Source organism: Mirounga leonina, unplaced genomic scaffold (genome assembly GCF_011800145.1).
Source record: "Mirounga leonina isolate KUSES-001 unplaced genomic scaffold, KU_Mleo_1.0 Mir_151, whole genome shotgun sequence".
Classification (NCBI taxonomy): domain Eukaryota; kingdom Metazoa; phylum Chordata; class Mammalia; order Carnivora; family Phocidae; genus Mirounga; species Mirounga leonina.
In genome coordinates, this window is record NW_023270377.1 from 11,207,195 (window position 1) to 11,226,619 (window position 19,425).

Consider the following 19,425-nt stretch of genomic DNA (forward strand, 5'->3'; position numbering starts at 1 on the left):
TAGAATACAGGTGCTTCCCAAAGCAGGCCATATTCCCCACAGGAAAATGGGAAGCAGTATTTGTAGCTCTAGAAAACCTCTCCAGTGCGAGGGTAACATCTGACTAAATTAATTAAAATGCCGAATTACAAAGAAGGTAAAAGTAGATTTCTTCTTTCAAATACCATTTTCAGTAAGTTGCCAAGAAATCCACAGGGAAACAGCCATGTCTCAAAGGTGCTAATTTTTTCACTCCTCTGTCATAGGAGCTTATCTGCAATTCATTCAGCAGATGGCCATTCATTTGTCCCATTCATTCATAGTCATTGAGCATTTGCCCTGTGCCTGCCATCATGAGGCTTTGATGATAAAAAAAAGGTCCTGTGGCCTGGAGCTCAGAGACCAGCAGAAGGGACAGAGATTCACCTTTTGGCCATTATTTCTGGGTGCCTGAGGAGTGCCAGGCACCGTTAGGAGCTTGGGGTGCATCAAGGTAAGAACTGACAGAGATCCTTGCTCTCTCCCTGGGATAACCTGATGCCCTAATTCAGTTTTATATGGGAGCCTGTGTGGGGGGTGGGGCGGGGCAGGCGGAGACCGCAATGGAGTCAGAGGCCACCTAGTGATGGCCCGGAAGCATGTCCCGACAGTTCCTAGGGCAGCCATAACAAATTACCACATGCTTGGTGGCTTAAAACCACAGAAGTTTATCTTCTCGCAAGTTCTGGAGCCAGAAGTGCACGAGCAAGGGGTTGCTGTTGCCTTACTCCCTCCACAGGCAAGAGGGGAGGCCCCGTTCACTGCCTCCTCCAGCTTCTGTGGCTACCAGCATCCCTTGGCTTGTGCCCATGTTGCTCCAATCTCTGCCTGCCTTCACACCGCCTTCTCCTCTGTGTATCTGTGACAAATCTTCCTCTGTGTCCCTCCTATAAGGGTACATGTAATGGCATTGAGGACCCATCGGATGATCCAAGATCAAGCCCTCCTCTCAAGGTCCTTAACTTTAGCACCTCTTTTGCCATCCAAGGCAACATCCGCAAATCCTTTCTTTTTGTGGCCACCATTCAACCCATTGTGCAAGGGTCTGCGCTGAGAGAACGGCCTCTGTTCGGGTCCTGAAGTGAGAAGGAGACGGGCTGGCATGTTTGAGCAACCAAAAAGTAGCCAGAAAGGTTTGGTTGTAGTAGGTGAGGGAGCAAGGGACATGAGGTGCAGTGGGAAAGGCAGGCACAGGTCCTCCTGTCTGTAATAGGAAGGCTCTGAAGGATTCAGAGAAGGGTGGAAGCGTGTTGGACATAGGTTATAAAAAGATCATTCAGGCTGCTGTTTGGAGAATATGGTGAGTGTGCGTGGGGGGCGGTGTTAGGGGAAACCTGTCAGGGGGCTACTGCAGTCCCCAGGTGGGAGGTGAGGTTGCTTAGCAAGGGAGGTGCGCGAAGAGGTAGGAGAAGCAGATGGGTGGCAGGAATATTTGGGAGGCAGGATTGATAGGAACGAGGGGGACAGTGCAAGTAGGTGGGGGGGTGTGAACAGCTGTACAGGCAGTGATGTATGACTGAGGAGCACATTCGAGGGCATGATCATGGGTCTACAAGTCCCGTTTTGGATTTGTGGAGCTGGAGGTCAACTGAATATGGCCAGGGCTCCACAGAGAAGTCTGGGCTAGGGAGGGACGTGGAAGGGTTGGTTGTTCAGCATTAGATGCCATTAACTCCATGGAAAAGGTCAAGTTTGCCCAAGAGAAAGTGAGAAGAGGCCAGGGCAGCCCTGTGGAGCTCCAAGGGGCTTCTCCCAGTAGGAGGAAGGGGATGGGCACAGAAGACACAGGAAAAAACATACGGAGAGGACAAGGGGCGGGGACACCGGGAGAATAGAGTGGGGGTCAGTTGGTTCCAGCTCCTCAGGGAGGCTACCAAGAGCTCTCCACACTGCCTCGTTCAGTTCCCACAGCAGCTGTATGATGTTGGGCTGCTCTTACACCGTTTTTAAAAATGGGGAAACCATTCTTCAATACCCAGGTTCAAGAGGTGACTTTATTTATGGCTCAGCGGCAAAGCCCTATCTTCTGGTTCTCAGAGCAGTGTTCTTTCCACTGCACCACGCAGCCTCTTAAGAACACAGCTGGAAATCCTGAGTCAGTGCTACTCCAGGCTTAATGGACCAGTTTATCCTCTTATTAACAAGAGAGGTGATCTTAAGGTACGAGAAAATACCCCGCCACTGCAGTCCAGTCTCCTTTGACTGTCTACTCCATGAATAACACCTTTTTATTATTTATTTTTAAAACCCTTCATGATATCTAGCAGTTTTTCCCATTATAGGGGAAGACCCTGGGGGCACTTATTTAAAGGATCTACGCTATGCATGGAGTCCTTGTCGAGGCTTTAAGTGATGTTACAGTGTCACCTAGTGGGTGAATCTTTGAATTACAGCCAAGCGTGAAAAAGGCAGGAGGGGGTGCCACTGAATTGTTCATTTTAATTATAAAGTCTTAATCCATTCAGTAGTCCATGAGTTCATGTTTAGAATGTATATCGTGCAAGGCAGTGGCCACGGTTCTGGAGTGGTAATAAAATGTACACAGATCCCTGACCCCCAAAAGCTTATCAGAATACATCACCCCAAGCGGATATTAATTAAAGTAACATGCATGAAATAATAGTGAAAAATAGGTCATCAGTCTAGTTAGGTGTTATTTTAGGGTGGGCAGAAGAGTACAAGAGTGAGATCGATCAGGATTGGGGTAAAGAGAGAAGCAGCAACTGGAGTCTGAGGACCTGAGTCTGAATCTCTGCTCCCCTAGGTGATAGTCCAGTGGCCTCTGGTCACCTGCTTCATCTCTCTGAGCCTCAGTTTCCTCATCTGGGAGACAGAAAAGTAGCTACAGGGTGGCCTCCTGCTTTATGGATGTAAGGATTCCATGAGACGAATGCACAGCGCTGTGTCAGTGCCTAGAACAAGTACCATTGCTCCACCACCACCAGGATGGTTTTGGTTGGAGGAAGGTCGAATCTGAGCTACAGAAGGCACACGTGTGATTGGAGCAGAAGGCGTAGGTGAGCAAATGACAGGGAGTAGGTTTGGCTGCGGTGGAGAAGGGCAGACTGTCCCCATTACAGGGGGTGATGAAAGCAGTGACGGGGGCAAGAGAAGACTGAGGAGGAGTTGGCAGTTGTCTGTAGAAGTGGGTAGAAGCCCAGAGTGAAGGAAGGGAGGGCGGCTGGTGCTTGGGTAACCCACGCGAGATGACAAGACCAGGACAGGGAGTCTCCGCAGGGGGGTGACAGTAAGACAGACGCATGAGATTTAAGTCAAGGCAGGAAGGGTGGCCTTGGCTGCAGGGTGGACATGGAAAGCAGGGGAGAGCTGACAGCCGTGTGGTGAGCTTACATGATGGAAGGAAAAAAGTTGCCATCTGCTGGGGTCTGGGAAGAGGAGAGCAGGGAAGCCAGTCTGGGAGTGATGCACTCAGCTTCTGACGTGATGAGTGTGAATTAACGGAGGAGGAAGGTTCAAGAAGGCATCTAGAAAACAGTTGGACCTACAGGATAGGATTAGAACATTGGATTTGAGAACGACAAAAAGAGAGGTCTTTAATTAATTTGATGAATACTGCTGTTTCCTAAAGAAACTTTACAAAAGAACATAGAGTACATTAAGATAATTTTCTTTTAAGTTTAAAATAAGACAAGGCTGGAGGCAATGGACAAGGCAATGACAAGGTCTGGGGAGTGGTGGGCACACAACCAAACTCCATAAATAAATTCCTTCCCTTCCTGGACACTTTGATGATCACTCTCATGGTCTTAGAGACCAAGGGTGATTTGGGAATGTGTGCATAATTAGTATAATAAAAGCATCTTTCATAGTCATTTGTTCATTCATTAATGAATGAAGGAGGGAACAAACGTACATTTATACTTCTTCGCACTGATTCAGCTTCTGGTTGGGAAGGAACAGAGAGCTGTCACAGACAAAGTGTGAATGGATATATATTTGCAGTTGTCTCTCTGTAGTTATTTCTCCCAAGCCTCATACTGCTAAAATGACAAAGGGTTTCTTAGATTTTTGTCATTCCCCAAAGGGTTTGGTCCCTGGGGGCAAGCACATCAGTGGCAGCCCAGAGGCTGAGTTGAAGATTTTGGTTTTAAAAAGGTACATATTTTCTCATCTGTTCGTCTGTTCTACCAAGTTGTGAAATAAAAATGATTTGATCTTAGCCCTGCTCAAGAGCCGTGCCTGATATAGATGATTCACAAGTGACAGAATCCTGAAGGAATGCCCTGGCCCCAGAGGGCTGGGTGACTCTCTCTCCTCTCTGATCACCGTGATCCTCTATTTGTACAGCTGGCCTGGGAGCCTACTGCTTCTGCAGCCTCAGGAGGGAGGCAAGTAGGGCAGGTCCAATGACATGGTGTCAGCGTGGGCTTCGAGGAGGACGGAGGGGATGACCTGTGGGACATCACAGGGCTTTCCACAGGTTCCTCAGCTGCCAAGATGACTGTCATTTCTGGATTCAGTGAATCTTTTCTGATTTCGCTCTCGCTGAAAGTCATAAGCCAAAGAGGCAATTCTGTGCACCCAGTAGCAAAAAAAGAAAAGAAAAAAAGGAGAAAACAAAAGAAAAGAAAAAAAGAAAGAAAGAGAAAGGAAAGGAAAGGGAAGAAGGAAAGAAAGATCAGGGAAACTACATCTGAAAGTCAGTCATTCATTCCACTAGTGTGCATTTCTTTTTTCCTTTTTGCTAGCCTGAATCCAGTGTAGAGCAATCCACTGTATGTCATGTTATTGTTCATAGGTGGACAGTGCATAGTTAGGAGCAAAATATTTCTTTAAAATTCTTTTTTAAAGATGCAAAATTCTTTTGATTATTTAATGATTCTCTAGTTACAGAAATATCTCCTATGGGCTTGTTATTTATGTCTGTTCATCCTGAATTTAATTCCATTATAGCCTTATAAATGAGTAAGCTCAAATATTTACTTGTATGTTACAGTTTTTTTTTTTTTTTAAGATTTTATTTATTTGACAGAGAGAGACACAGCGAGAGAGGGAACACAAGCAGGGGGAGTGGGAGAGGGAGAAGCAGGCTTCCCGCGGAGCAGGGAGCCCGATGTAGGGCTCCATCCCAGGACCCTGGGATCATGACCTGAGCCGAAGGCAGATGCTTAACAACTGAGCCGCCCAGGTGCCCCTATGTTACAGTTTTTTTAAAACTGACCTACTTTTAAATATGAAATAGTTTAAGGAGATTGGCATTATTCTCTATATTACTGTGGATAAATTATTTACTCAAACCGGATGAACTAGCAATGACTATTTCTAAGACTGGTGTTTGGAAAAATTTCATGAGCAGCTTTCTGACAGATTTAATATTGTGATACAAGGTTTAGTGTATTTCTTTAAAAAATCTATCCTATAATGAATTACCTGTTAATATGCAAAAAAAAACCTAGCACTAACTATAAAACAAACCACAGGTTTCCCCAGTGGTTGTAAATAAGTTGGCATTTAATATTTTATGCTAGTTTTTCCACCTGCAAAGTAGGGGTTATATTTACCATTTAATATGGTTGAAATGAAGGTATGACAATGCCTGTGTTCTCTCTCAACGAGAAGTTACGATATCATTGCGGTCAGAGCCATTGTTCATGATGTGGGGCTGTGTGCTCTGCTCACCTCAATGTGGAATCATTGACTGTTTCACTGTTCGTATTATTTTCTTAAGTATTTATTGTCCTTCCTACCATCAAAGCCTTGGGCATATAGCCTGTGCCCTGCAGGAGCTCATGGTTAGCATTTGTGGGGTTGGGGGATAAAGAGATGGTCACTGTAATAGGCGAGGATGTTATTATAGAAGCATCTTGGAGAGCCATCTAGTTCTGAAGGGTGTGTGAGGGGAGGGCAGGAGGTTGGGGAGTCTTTCCATGCGAACACTGAGAGATGACCTTGGGAGTGGGAGGGACAATTCTGGGACAGGACGCCAAGTCTGTGAAAGAACAGAGCTTATTCAGAGAAGGCAAGGAAGTCAGTGTAACAGATCAGGGCAAGGGAGGAGGAAGGGCATGGGGTCCAGAGTTGAATAATGCAAATAACCATTCCTTGTTTTATTTTATTTTAAAAGCATTTTAGATGGCACCTTCTCAAATCAGAACCCATTTCTATCATTTCTATACTGAGTGGCGTTTTATCTTTCTTACCACCATTTGTACATTTCCACTCCTTTTTTTTTTTTATTCTCCCCAAAGTTCCATTAGCTCACTGGATCTGGCCCTGTATGTCCAGAATGAAGCACATTAAAGAGATTTATAGGCAGTTAATTGGCTGTCTCTTTCTCACTTACCCTTTTATGTTTAAATGTACATTTTGTTGTTTCTAAATGTTACATTATTGTAAAGTACAGCATTCACAAAAGATAATTTAGGAGGTTTTTTTGGTAAATTACCTGTAAGATGAAAAGATAAATTCCCAAACTTAAGGAAAAGCCGTTAATTTCCTGAGGCTTATATTCAGGAAATCTTACTAAGAGCAATTAACATAGGTTTAAAAAAAGTAGTTGAAGTCATTATTTATTCTTTTACATTGTTGTTTACAATTTGTGCAATATTTAAATTGATATGCCCTCAAAATGCCCCCAAATGATTTGTGCCTATATAATTACATTTCATATTTTATTGTTGTCGGTTTTGTAATACATATTTATACATTTAAGCTTCCTTGAAAATTCTAAGCTTTTAGTATTTTTATGGATACTCAATAAATAGTAGCTGTTATGATGATGATGAAAAAGCATGAAGAGAAGGGCAGATTCAAATGAAGTACGATTTTGATTTGTGAAGTTTAGGCAGGTGTTAAAGGTTGTTGATAATTGTTGAGTCGGTGACTTCATGGTGAAAGAGAAATGTTAGTCTTTTAAGGTTGCATTTGCTGTTGGTAAGTGGTAACATTGCCCTGGCTTGCATTTTCCCTCCTGGGGCATGACAAAATGCTATTTCTTGTATATCCTTCAAGAAATATTCCTTTATAAACATGCATTTAGAGAAGATGTCTGTCCATTTGTTTCTCTACAGGTGGGATATGACATGCAGCTTGTTTTCCCCCCCTTTGAACAATGAACTAAATAGTTCCTATAGTAATTATAATAATATTATAAATATAATAATAACAATAGTTAGCATTGTTGTGCCAGGCACTATGCCATAAACATATGCCATGCATTATTCTTTTTATGTTCACCAGCCACTGACAGAGAAAGAAGCTGAGGAACAGAGAGGGTAAGAAACATGCCCAAGGTCACACAGCTAGTGGGCCTGGGCTTCAAACGCAGGGGCCTGACTGCAGAGCCTGGATGTTCAGTCACTGTCTTCCTCATGAGCATTGTGAGGGTGATCTGTGTCAGCTCAGAAAGCCTTGCTTGCTCTCTTTGATGTTCAGGCCTTCCACATTTCCATCAGGTCTGTTACGTCTGTGCTCTGCTCTGTGCCCTGGGGGTCTCCAGCTGCCAGTCTCTGCGTCTCTCTGCGGGTGCTCTCAGAGCCCCATTTGCCCGCTTGGCAGCAGGCACTCTGCACCCACCACCGTGGTCCTCCAGCGAGAAGCTAAACACCGCAGCTCCCTCGCTCTTGGATGGGATCACACTGAGGTTGTGTATTCTACCCTGATTCCCCGAGTGCCTGATCTGGGGTGTATTCCAGTGACCCACCGGTAATGTTACTAGAGTCGGATTCTTGGGCCCGACAACAGAAACGAGGCTGGACCCCAAAATCAAAGGCCCAGGCAAGGCTTTCTTGTGGCTGCCGCTTGAACTGAAGGGAGACTCAGCACCAACAGAGAGCGTGGTTAGGCTGACCTCTGCAAGCAATGAGCAACAGGGAGGCCTCGCTTATCTGGAGAAAGTTCCAGTTCACGATGCTAATGAGGGAAAGGGGGAAAAAATGCCTCTATCTGATTGGTTAGCAAGGGCCTAGTTCTGATTGGTTGGCAAGGCCTCGTCCTGATTGGTTGGCAGAGCCTCGTCCTGATTGGTTGGCAGGGCCTCATCCTGATTGGTTGATATTGGCAGGCAATTCAGGCAGCTTACTGGTGCTTTTGGAGCCGGGGCTTCAGGTTGGTGGAGCCTGTTTTCAATCGAGGTTGTGTATGGAGCTGGGTCCTGGTTCTGCTCTGTAAGAGAAGCGGTTTAACAATACAGCAAACAGAAAGTGCCCCAGGTGCATAAGGTTTTTCATTTGGGGCTTGTTCCCATGGTCTCTAACTGTCTCAGTGACTGGCTTGATTCTGCACCCTGATTGCGGGCCTTCCCTTTTCTTTAATTTTTTAATTGTTATGTTAATCACCATACAGGGGTCTTCCCTTTTCTGTGTTACGTCCCCGCTTCCTTACCCTATCTCCTTTGATTCTCAAACAAATGGTTTGCATTGACTCCTTGTCCTATGCTTTGCTTCTGGGGCACCCAGGCTAAGACAGGCTGTGTGGTGTTCCATTGTATGAAGGAACCGGAAAGAAGAATATCAAGATGACTCCAGGATTCTGGCTGGATTAAATGGGTAGTTCAGGAAGGTTGACAGTGGATTAAATTTCGGAGGAAAATCAAGAATTCCATTTTGGATCTTTTTTTAAGTTGGAGGTATCATTATATCCAAGAAGATGTCAAGGAGGCAGCTGGTTATGCTCAGTCTTCTGGAAGTTAGAGAGGTCTGTGCTGAGATATATAAGTGGTGCTGTTTGAACCCATGATATTTAAAATTTCAGTCCTAGAGGGAACCATGAGTGTACAGACTGTGGAGAGAGAGAAGGGAGCCTGGAACAGAGAAGAGAGCAAATCGTAGGGGGGCCAGGGAGCGTGTTCCTCTGAGGCCAGTCTTCCCTACTCCAGAATAGAGAGAGCGGTGAGACTCAAAGCTGCTTCTAGTGGGCAATAACTCAATGTCCATGTGGTGCATCAGCCCATCTAAATGCAATGGAGGACAGGCAACAAGGGAGCAGAGAGTTTCTCATGTTTGTACTGGAAATGTACCCACTGTGGGTTCAGGGGGAGAACTGAGCTCATGAAACTTCTTCACCTAAAGTAAGAGGTGACCCTTTCATTCATGGAAAGTCAGATTGCACAAATATAAATTGACATGGAGAGTCTACTTCCAAATTAAGAAATAGATATTAGGTAAAAAGCAGCTAAAAAAAAGAAACGTTTTCCACTAAAAGGACAGAAAAACCATTAGCCATATGAAATTTTAAAAAAGATCTGGCATATTTCTCCACTCTTGATTTGTGTCACTAACATAATCATAATGACATTTTGATTTTTTTTCTTGCTTTGTTTTGCAAGTTCCTTGCTTTGCTAAACAGCTCAAGATTTATAAATGTCATCGACAGAATGAAAGTAGTAGAACTATAACCAAGTTGTATGTACGTGTGTGTGTGTGTGTGTGTGTATAGACATGGAATAATTCAAGCTTATTGTATGCTTTAATTCAGATTGAAAAGGGCAAGGTTGATGTTTCTTATTTTTGTGATTAATAGATCATTTGTGCTTTTATTATTAGTATTTGCTCAAACTCTAATTTTCCAGTCTTTTGTCAGCCAAGTGAGCATGTTTGTGTTAGAAGACAGTACTTAAGAATCAGCCAGCCCTCTGCCTTTTTAATCTTCCTTCTTAGGGTCAACCAGGACCACTGGGGCCACAAGGTCCTATTGGACCCCTGGGACTGCCGGGACCCATTGGCATTCCAGGAGAGAAAGGGATGAGAGGTGACAGTGGTCCTCCTGGGGCAGCAGGTGACAAAGGTGATAAGGTAAGACTCTTCTTAAGTGAGAAATTCTTACTAACAACTCACCAGCGCTACCATGCCTGATTTTTTTTTTCCAACATAAAGTTTGTATTTCTTTTTTTAAATTTTATTTTATTATGTTATGTTAATTACCATACATTACATCATTAGTTTTTGATGTAGTGTTTCATGATTCATTGTTTGCATATAACACCCAGTGCTCCATTCAATATGTGCCCCCTTTTTTTTTTGTAAAGATTTTATTTATTTATTCATGAGAGACAGAGGGAGAGAGAGAGAGAGGCAGAGGGAGAAGCAGGCTCCCAAGGAGCAGGGAGCCTGATGCGGGACTCGATCCCAGGACCCTGGGATCATGACCTGAGCCGAAGGCAGACGCTTAACCATCTGAGCCACTTAGGCGCCCCAATATGTGCCCTTTTAATACTCATCACCAGGCTAACCCATCGCCCCACCCCCCTCCCCTCTAGAACCCTCCGTTTGTTTCTCAGAGTCCATAGTCTCTCATGGTTCATCTCCCCCTCCGATTCCCCCCCTTCATTTTTCCCTTCCTGCTATCTTCTTCTTCTTCTTCTTTTTTTTTTTTTTTAACATATAATGTATTATTTGTTTCAGAGGTACAGGTCTGTGATTCATCAGTCTTAAGTGTTCACCATAGCACATACCCTCCCCAATGTCTTATCACCCAGCCACCCCATCCCTCCCAACTCCCACCACTCCAGCAACCCTCAGTTTGTTTCATAAGATTAAGAATTCCTTATATCAGTGAGATCATATGATACATGACTTTCTCTGATTGACTTATTTCGCTTAGCATAATACCCTCTAGTTCCATCCATGTCATTACAAATGCATGCCAGATTTTTTTTTATAATCACAAGTAGCCCGTACTAGCACCTTATAATAAATTAAGTCTAAACTTCTCTTCCGTAATCAGCCCTCATTCCCTAACTCTTTTCCAAAGAAGCATGTCTTTCTAGACTTTTCTATGCACTCAAATACATGAGTGTACGCAATGAAGGGTTGTATTCTTTCATGGCTTTCCTAAAAACCTAAGTGATATATTTATCATGCTAAGCCTTTCTTTTTTTAGTCAACCATATGGCTTAGAGATCATTCCATATCAATTTATGTAGATTAAACTTATTCTCTCAAAAATACTGCACAATATGCCACAATATAGATAAAACTATAGTTTATTCCCTGTTGATATCCTATCCCAACTTTGTGTTGTGCTGGGTGCAAAGGCAATCCTGTAAATTACCTGTGTTAAATTTAAGAGTTTATTTCTCTTGGAGAGACAGATTCTGAGAAGTTGAATTTCTGGCATATAGGGTATCGAATGTTTTCTTTGAATGCCAAGTTGGCTTCCTAAGTACAAAAAGAAAAGTACAAAAGGTTTTTTCAAATATTGGCATTTAAGTTAATTAATGTAAAAAGAGGCACCCGGGGGGCTCAGTTAGTTAAGCGTCCGACTCTTGGTTTCAGCTCAGGTCACGATCTCAGGGTTCTGAGAATGAGCCCTGTGTTGTGCTCTGCGCTCAGGGAGGAGTTGGCTTGGGATTCTGTCTCTCCCTCTGCCCGCCTCCTTTCTCTAAAATAAATAAATAAATCTTTTTTAAAAAAGTTAATTAATGTAAAAAATAAATGACAACTGCTAAGAGTTTTTTTAAAAATGAGTTATTAATTATTTATGTTTTCAAGTAAATCAGTCTGTTAATCTAATACTTTAGTAACTTTTGTATCTTTGTTTTCCGGGATGTTAGGGTCCAACTGGTGTTCCTGGATTTCCAGGTTTGGATGGCATACCTGTAAGTATCCTTAAATTTTTTCCATTTTTTTTTAAAAGGAAAAGCACTCATCAAAGCCCTTAAAATCACATTTTATCTCTCACTATGTATATTTATTTGGCAAACTCTTCTTTATTTTCTCCTGGTAGTACATGGAAGGATGCTTGCATTTTAATGTTGTGTAATAACTTTGAGACCAAAACACTACTTGAAAAGCAAGGTTTTCAAACAGATTAGAGAAAAACATTCCAAAATCTAAGCTACATGCACTTGCCATGTTCTAGAAATAAATGTATACTCATAGTGAAAGTTTTTATTTGCTGGTTAGTTTTAACGGAGGAAGGGGGCTTAATCTCTCGTTTCTAATATGAAAACCAAATGAAAGGAGAGAAAGGTGTTTCAAGGGCTTTATAATCCATTAGAGTCTAAGGATTTTTAAAAAGGTGCTCTCCCAAATCTCTCAGAATATTCCAAACTAAATTAATTTCAGTTGGGCTATATTAAATTTTATCTGTATTTTTAATGCGCTACATAGTACTTGTGGGTGGGAAGGAAGTTTCACAAATTCAATAACACGTGAGTCAAAGTTGCCATAATTTGGTTACCCATATTGCAGAAACTTTGTGTTACAGTATTCTTGCAAAAACACCTCACTCATCAGCTATTTTCTTACAGGGGCACCCAGGGCCTCCTGGATCCAGAGGCAAGCCTGGCATGCACGGCTATAATGGTTCACGAGGTGATCCAGGGTTTCCAGGAGAGAGAGGAGTTCCTGGCCCAGGAGGCCCCCCAGTAAGACCCCCACAGCTCATCCTAAGGGGAATCTTAAGTGAAGGGCTCTACAAGGGGCACAAGCTTGATGTGTTCAAGAAACAGTGTTCATACAAGTGTGCTGGGAGCATGGTGAACAAATGGGGGTGGCTGGAGGGTGAAGACAGAGAGGTGTGCAAGACCCAGAGCTCTTGGGCCTTGCACACTGTGGGAGGAGTTTCTCTACATGCCATGGGAAGGCACGGGTGGGTTACAAGGAAGGAAGCAGTATGATCTGATTGATGTTCCATTAAGATGCTCTAGGCTGTCGTGCGGACAATGGATAGTAAGGGAAGGAGCGGGGAGGTCAGTAAGCAAAACTTCCATTGTTTATCACTCAGGGTTCACAGCAGACTCATAAACCCACTAGGTATTTCAAACAGGAAGGCATTTCATAGAGGGAATTTGACACATATTGGAAAGGTTGGAGGAGTGGAATTCAGGGACCACTGCTGGACTGTGATTCCAAGGGCTTGCACTTAGCTGAGATCCAGCAGCCAGGAGGCTTTCCTGCACATGACCACTGCCTCCCACCCCCATGTCCAGACACCAGCAAACAAACACTCAAGTTTCTAACCTTACCTGCTTGGCAGTAACGACAATACAGGAAGAGGATGTCTTCCTTACTTCTGCCTTCCAAATCTCATAAGCGCATCTCCTCGGTGGGCCCTAAGTCCCATTTCAGCTGCAAAGGGGTCTGGAAGATGTAGTTTTAGCTTTCTCATCCCCATTATGCAATAAGAAAAAGGGAAGGTGTTTGAATGGATGTTTAGAAACAGTTGACAATATCCAGCACTTCAGAAAACGTTACTGCTTTTAGGTATTTTTTTATTCAGAAATGTGGACTTTTATTTAAATATGAATTTAGCAAGAACTATTCTTTCCTGTACCCCTGATATTCCCTTTCTCTCTCTTTTCCTTTTTCTCACATAAAGATTGGAGATGATTTGGCCTTTTAAAACTGGTTTTCTGAGACTTCGGGAGCCTTTCCACTTCCCTGTAAATACTATTTCCCAAGATTCCTTCTAAAAGGTTTTCTTATCATCACCACTGTAATCATCCTGCTTTCTCCTCATGGGTTTTCCATTTGCTCTCAATTCTAGTGTGACTCACCTGAACACAGAACTCAAAAACAATTTCCAAATTTACATCTTTCTTTAATACCAAGGAAGAACAACAACCATCTTCTGTAGTTAAGCTTCTCAACCACCCTTTGTTTTCAAACTCAGCCATTTGAAGGCTCAAGTGCAGTCTGGTGAATGCACGTTTCTTAAGATCTTCAAATTGGGTCAAACCCCATTCTGCTGAGTGTCCATGAATGTTCAGAAGAGGAGGAGTTCTCGATTTTAGCTTTCCCACAGCGTGCCATGGTGACCACGATACTGAAGTTTGCCATAATGGTGTCTTCGCAAAGCAGCTTTCTTCCCCTTGGCCCATTTCATTTACAATCGGTCCTCACTTTGCCCAGTAGTGTGAGGCATGAAGAACGACCATGCAAGCTGGCCCCACACAAGCAACCTTAACATCCAATGGGAAAAAGTAGTATTGTTCCATGACCTCTAATACGTTTTGTTAAAATATTAAAAACTCTCTTCATGTGAGTTATAAATACATAGGGAAAATTTAAAAAAAAACTAATATTGATTTAGTACACTGTCATTTAAAACATACACAGTGAGAATCGAAGTGTCTCAGGTCTTTGAAAACACTTACCAAGAGTGTTTTGAACAGTGCCTTCTGGCCGTGTAACTTACAATAATGAAGTGAATACGTCTTTCTGTGCTCTGGTGAACTGTCATACTTTTTCTGAGTTTGGATCAGCTTTTAGTGCTGTGAACTGTATCTCAGAGTCCCTTTGCGATGAGGGTCTTGAGCCGGCGCCATGTCCTCTGGCAATCTTTAACCTTTTTGTCCCAGCCATTTCCCTTTTTTGTGTTGAGAACTTTGTCTTCATGGAGTCCCTCTGGCTCAGGAGTTTCAACATTCCACGATTGCTCAGTTATTTCTTCTAAGACTCCACTTACATTCTGTCTGAATTTTACTGCCAGCTGTATCATTTTTCATTCCCTCACTTATTCTCATCTTTGATGGCCAATTGCCTCTTGCGGTGGGGTCTATTTTCATGAAATATCATTTGGGTTTATCACTGGGAGATAAGGAGGGAACACAACTACACACTTTGCTTGTGTGTGTGCGTGCGTGCGCATGCGTTTGCGCCTACTGACTCACAGATGTGCAATGATCAATCATTAACAGACTGAAAAGAGTGATGGGACCAGGGATCATGATTCCCATCTGTTACTTATCTATGCCGATGAGCTAGTGGTGTAGTTACTCAGTTAATAGAAGGTGGTAACTGAAATTTGAACCCTTTTGTTGGAGGACTGGTGCTATTTAACTTAACTGTGGAACTAAAACTCATGCATATTGGAACTGCGTGAAGCAAGGACTGCCTGTGTAGGCCCATCTGATTTCTCAAGGGAAACAGTTGCTGTAACTTACCATAAAAGCCTTAAGTGTCTCCCATTGGAAGCACAGGAAAAGTCAAGACTTTTCCAGAAGGGATTAACTTTGAAATCTGCATGTCCTGCGCGGGAGCTTGATACATGAAGATGGTAGAATTCTTATGTGATAACCAAGTTAAGATATGTTAAGATATCCAGTAGGCAATCTTTGGGGGAAAAAGGAATATATTGAGTTATTTCATTCACTTTTTAAAAATACTCTCAGTAAGCTTGCAGCTGCTTACAAAAACCTTCCAAAAAGAAGATACGTTTTTAAAAGTTAATCTTAACAAGAATACAGAGGCTCTATTTTGAACACAACAACTGAAATGAATAAAATCAATTTTTAAAACACGATGTCTAGGGCATAAATTATTAACTGACAATTGCAAAATTATTTACTTGTAAGAATAATACATATGAATTATTGTGTTTGAGGAAAAATGTAATTTTCCTGTTGAATAATTAGTAAATGGCTATGTATATTATTATATAATGTAACACTTACATATATTATATATTTATAACATATGTGTATATTAATAGATACTCTGTCTTTGGAGATTCATTAATAGATCTTAACTGAATATTGAATAAATATGTATGAGAACCTTAGGATGATAGCAATAATGAAGAGAAAAAAGAAATCCCCACTAGTAAAACATGACTATAATGGTATTTTACTGGTAATATTTCATACAAAAAAGAAAATGCTGAAATAGTAATATGCTTTTTTCCCCCTCTTAAGTGAATATTTTATTTTCAGGGCCTTCCTGGGGAAAGTGGAGAAAAAGGAAATTCAGTGTTCATTTTAGGTGCCATTAAAGGTATTCAGGTAAGATTTATGGTTATGGTGGGTTGAAAAAAATTATTTTTCCATCTAGGTAAACCCAGCCAGGAAACACATGGACATATCTCTTTTGAAGTGTCATGGAGCACACTGTTTTTTTTTTTTGTTTTAAGATTTTATTTATTTATTTGAGAGAGAGAGAATGAGAGAGACAGAGAGCACATGAGAGGGGGGAGGGTCAGAGGGAGAAGCAGGCTCCTCGCTGAGCAGGGAGCCCGATGTGGGACTCGATCCTGGGACTCCAGGACCATGACCTGAGCCGAAGGCAGTCGCTTAACCAACTGAGCCACCCAGGTGCCCCATGATTTTATTTATTTAAGAGAGAGAGAGCATGAGAAGGGGGAGGGTCAGAGGGAGAAGCAGACTCCCTGCCGAGCAGGAAGCCCGATGCGGGACTCGATCCAGGGACTCCAGGATCATGACCCGAGCCGAAGGCAGTCGCTCAACCAGCTGAGCCACCCAGGCGCCCCCAATCCACCATTTATTTATTTTATTTTTATTTTATTTTAAAGATTTTATTTATTTATTTGAGAGAGAGACTGAGATAGAGAGAGCATGAGAGGGTGGAGGGTCAGAGGGAGAAGCAGGCTCCCCGCTGAGCAGGGAGCCCGATGCGGGACTCGATCCCGGGACTCCAGGATCATGACCTGAGCTGAAGGCAGTCGCTAAACCAGCTGAGCCACCCAGGCGCCCAGGAGCACACTGTTTTTATCATTACCCTGCCTCTCTCGATGGCACCATACTTCTTGTGTGAAGGTACTTGGCTTTAATTGCTCTGGCTGTAAATTCCAGTATCTCCTAACTGTTCTTGCAAAGTGTGACAGATACAGTTATTTCAGGGCTTCTCAGTCTTGGTACTATTGGCATCTGGGGCCAGATAGTCATTCGTTGTGGGTGCTGACCCTGTGCATTGTAGGATGTTGAACAGTATCCCTGCCTTTACCTACTAGATGCCAATAGTATCCCCCCCCCAAATAATATCTCCAGATATTACCAAATGTGCCCTGGGAAGAAAAATCACCCCAGCTGAGAAGCACTGATTTATTTGTAGATAGAATGTTGTAATGATAATACTTACCATCCAGGATAAGAGAAGTCCCCACTTTTGAACTTGAAAATTATGGAAACCTTCTAGCACTCTCCTGGGTAAATTAAATGCTTTCGTGTTTTTGTATACAATGATAGACAAACATTCAGAAATAAACTCTTGAATGACCACCTATATCTCTAGTATGAGTACCCTGAATAAGGAGAAGATCAGTAGATATAAATCAAGAGGAAAAATATGGTACATTTGCAAAACATGGTCATTTCTCTTAAGGAAGAATATTCTACAACAGTTAGATAAAACTTAAATTTCTGCTGTTAGACCCTAAGTTTCACCTGAGTGGTGATTCCTTTAGTGAGCTCACAGTATTCATTTGTGACCTCTGAGCCTATTCACACTTGTTAAGCGGCAGGAACTATGCTTTTGTTTATGGCTTAAATGATATGTTAAGCTTAGCATCAAAAGCAGGGTCATTCTAGGAACCAGTATGGTGTATTAGAAGGAGTAAACTGACCCTTACCAACCACTGTGACTTTGGGCAACCCCCTCAACCTCTCTGAGCCTCATTTTCCTTATTTGTAAAGGAAAATAAAGTAATATCTACCCTGCCTTCCTCTCAGTGCTGATGATCCATTGTAATAATTTATATGAAAACACGTCAACTATAATGCACTGTACAATAATAGTCATGATGAGTTTTTAAAATTTAAATTCAGTATAGTTGACATAAAGTATTTTATTAGTTTCAGGGGTAGAATTTAGTGATTCATTAGTTGCATATAATACCCAGTGCTCATTACATCAAGTTCCCTCCTTAATGCCCATCACCCAATTATCCCTTCCCCCCACCTACCTCCCCTTCGGCAACGCTCAGTTTGTTCCCATAGTAAGAGTCTCTTATGGTTGGCCTCCCTCTTTGATTTCACCTTATTTTATTTTTCTTTCCTCCCCTATGTTCATCTGTTTTATTTATTAAATTCCACATATGAGTGAAATCATATGGTATTTGTCTTTCTCATTTCGCTTAGCATAATACCCTCTAGTTCCATCCATGTCGTTGCAGATGGCAAGATTTCATTCTTTCTGATGGCTGAGTAATATTCCATTGTGTGTATATACCACATCTTCTTTATCCATTCATCTGTCGATGGACATCTGGGCTTGTTCCATATTTTGGCTATTGTGAACATTGCTGCTATGAACATTGGGGTGCAGGTGCCCCTTTAAATCACTATGTTTGTATCCTTTGGATAAATGTCTACTACTGCAATTGCTGGGTCATACAGTAGCTCTCTTTTTAACTTTTTGAGGAACCTCCATACTGTTTTCCAGAGTGGCTGCACCAGTTTGCATTCCCATCAACAGTGCAAGAAGATTCCCCTTTTTCCACCTCCTCATCAACATCTGTTGTTTCCTGGGTTGTTAATTTTAGCTATTCTGAACAATTTTAGTCATGATGCGTATTTTTTTTGCAATAGTGCAAGAAAGAATAAGTGAGATAGAAGGAGAAGTGGATATAGAGAATTCCTCATCTTAAAGAGAAACAGAAGATCCCAAATAAAAATGGTCTGCAGAGGGGCACCTGGGAGGCTCAGTTGGTTAAGTGTCTGACTCTTGATTTTGGCTCCAGTCATGATCTCAGAGTTGTGAGATTGAGCCCCACTTAAGATCCTCTCTCCTGCTCCCTCTGCCCCTATCCCTGCTCTCTCCCTCTCTAAAAAACAAAAAAAAAAGGTCTGCAGATCAATAACCTTAGAGAACCAGTACTTTTAAGAGCTCATATCTACTTCACAGCCATTTGGATGGTTATTTAAAAAAACCCAGAAAATCCAAAGTGTTGACAATTATAGGGAGAAATCTGAGCTCTTCTGCATTGCTGGTGGGAATGGCATTGGTACCGCTGCTCTGGAAAATGGTATGATGGCTCCTCAAAAAATTAAATGTAGAATTACCTTATGATCCAGCAATTCCATTTCCAGGTATATACCCAAAAGAAATGAAAGCAGGGTCTCAAACAGATATTTGTACACCCATGTTCCTAGTAGCATTATTCACAATAGCCAAGAGGTGGAAGCAACTCAAGTGCCCATTGTTGGATGAATGGATAAACAGAATGGGATCTATACATACAACCCAGTATTATTCAGCCTTCAAAAGGATGGGAATCGTGACACCTGCTATAATGTGGATGAAGCCTGGAGGTCATCATGCTAAGTGACATAAGCCAGTCACAAAAGGACAGATAATGTATGATTCCACTTATATGAGGTTCCTAGAGTAGTCACATTCACAGAGACCAAGAGTAGAATGGTGCTTGCTAGGAGCCAGGGGGAGGGGAAATGTATTTAATGGCTCCAGTTTCCACCAGGGAAGAGGAAAATGTTCTGGAGATGGAAGAATGTGATGGTTGCACAACAGTGTGAGTGTACTTCACACCGCAGAATTGTACACTTCAAAAGGGCTAAAATGCTAACTCTTATCTTATGTAGATTTATCATATATTTTATATTTAAAAAGAAGCTAGGGACACCTGGGTGGCTCAGTCGGTTAAGCGTCTGCCTTCAGCTCAGGTCATGATCCCAGGGTCCTGGGATCGAGTCCCGCATCGGGCTCCCCGTTCCGCAGGGAGCCTGCTTCTCCCTCTGCCTTTCTCTCTCTC

General features: G+C 42.4%; 1 protein-coding gene across 1 annotated transcript in view; it reads left to right on the forward strand.

Annotated features, from left to right (window-relative positions):
* Window positions 1–19,425, forward strand: part of COL4A4 (collagen type IV alpha 4 chain) — a 121,204-nt gene that overhangs the window by 28,224 nt on the left and 73,555 nt on the right. Inside the window, exons 6-9 of the mRNA XM_035006986.1 lie at window positions 9,636–9,770; window positions 11,531–11,575; window positions 12,230–12,346; window positions 15,635–15,703. Coding sequence (XP_034862877.1) covers window positions 9,636–9,770; window positions 11,531–11,575; window positions 12,230–12,346; window positions 15,635–15,703 — 366 coding nt within the window. The remainder of the gene's footprint in view (window positions 1–9,635; window positions 9,771–11,530; window positions 11,576–12,229; window positions 12,347–15,634; window positions 15,704–19,425) is intronic.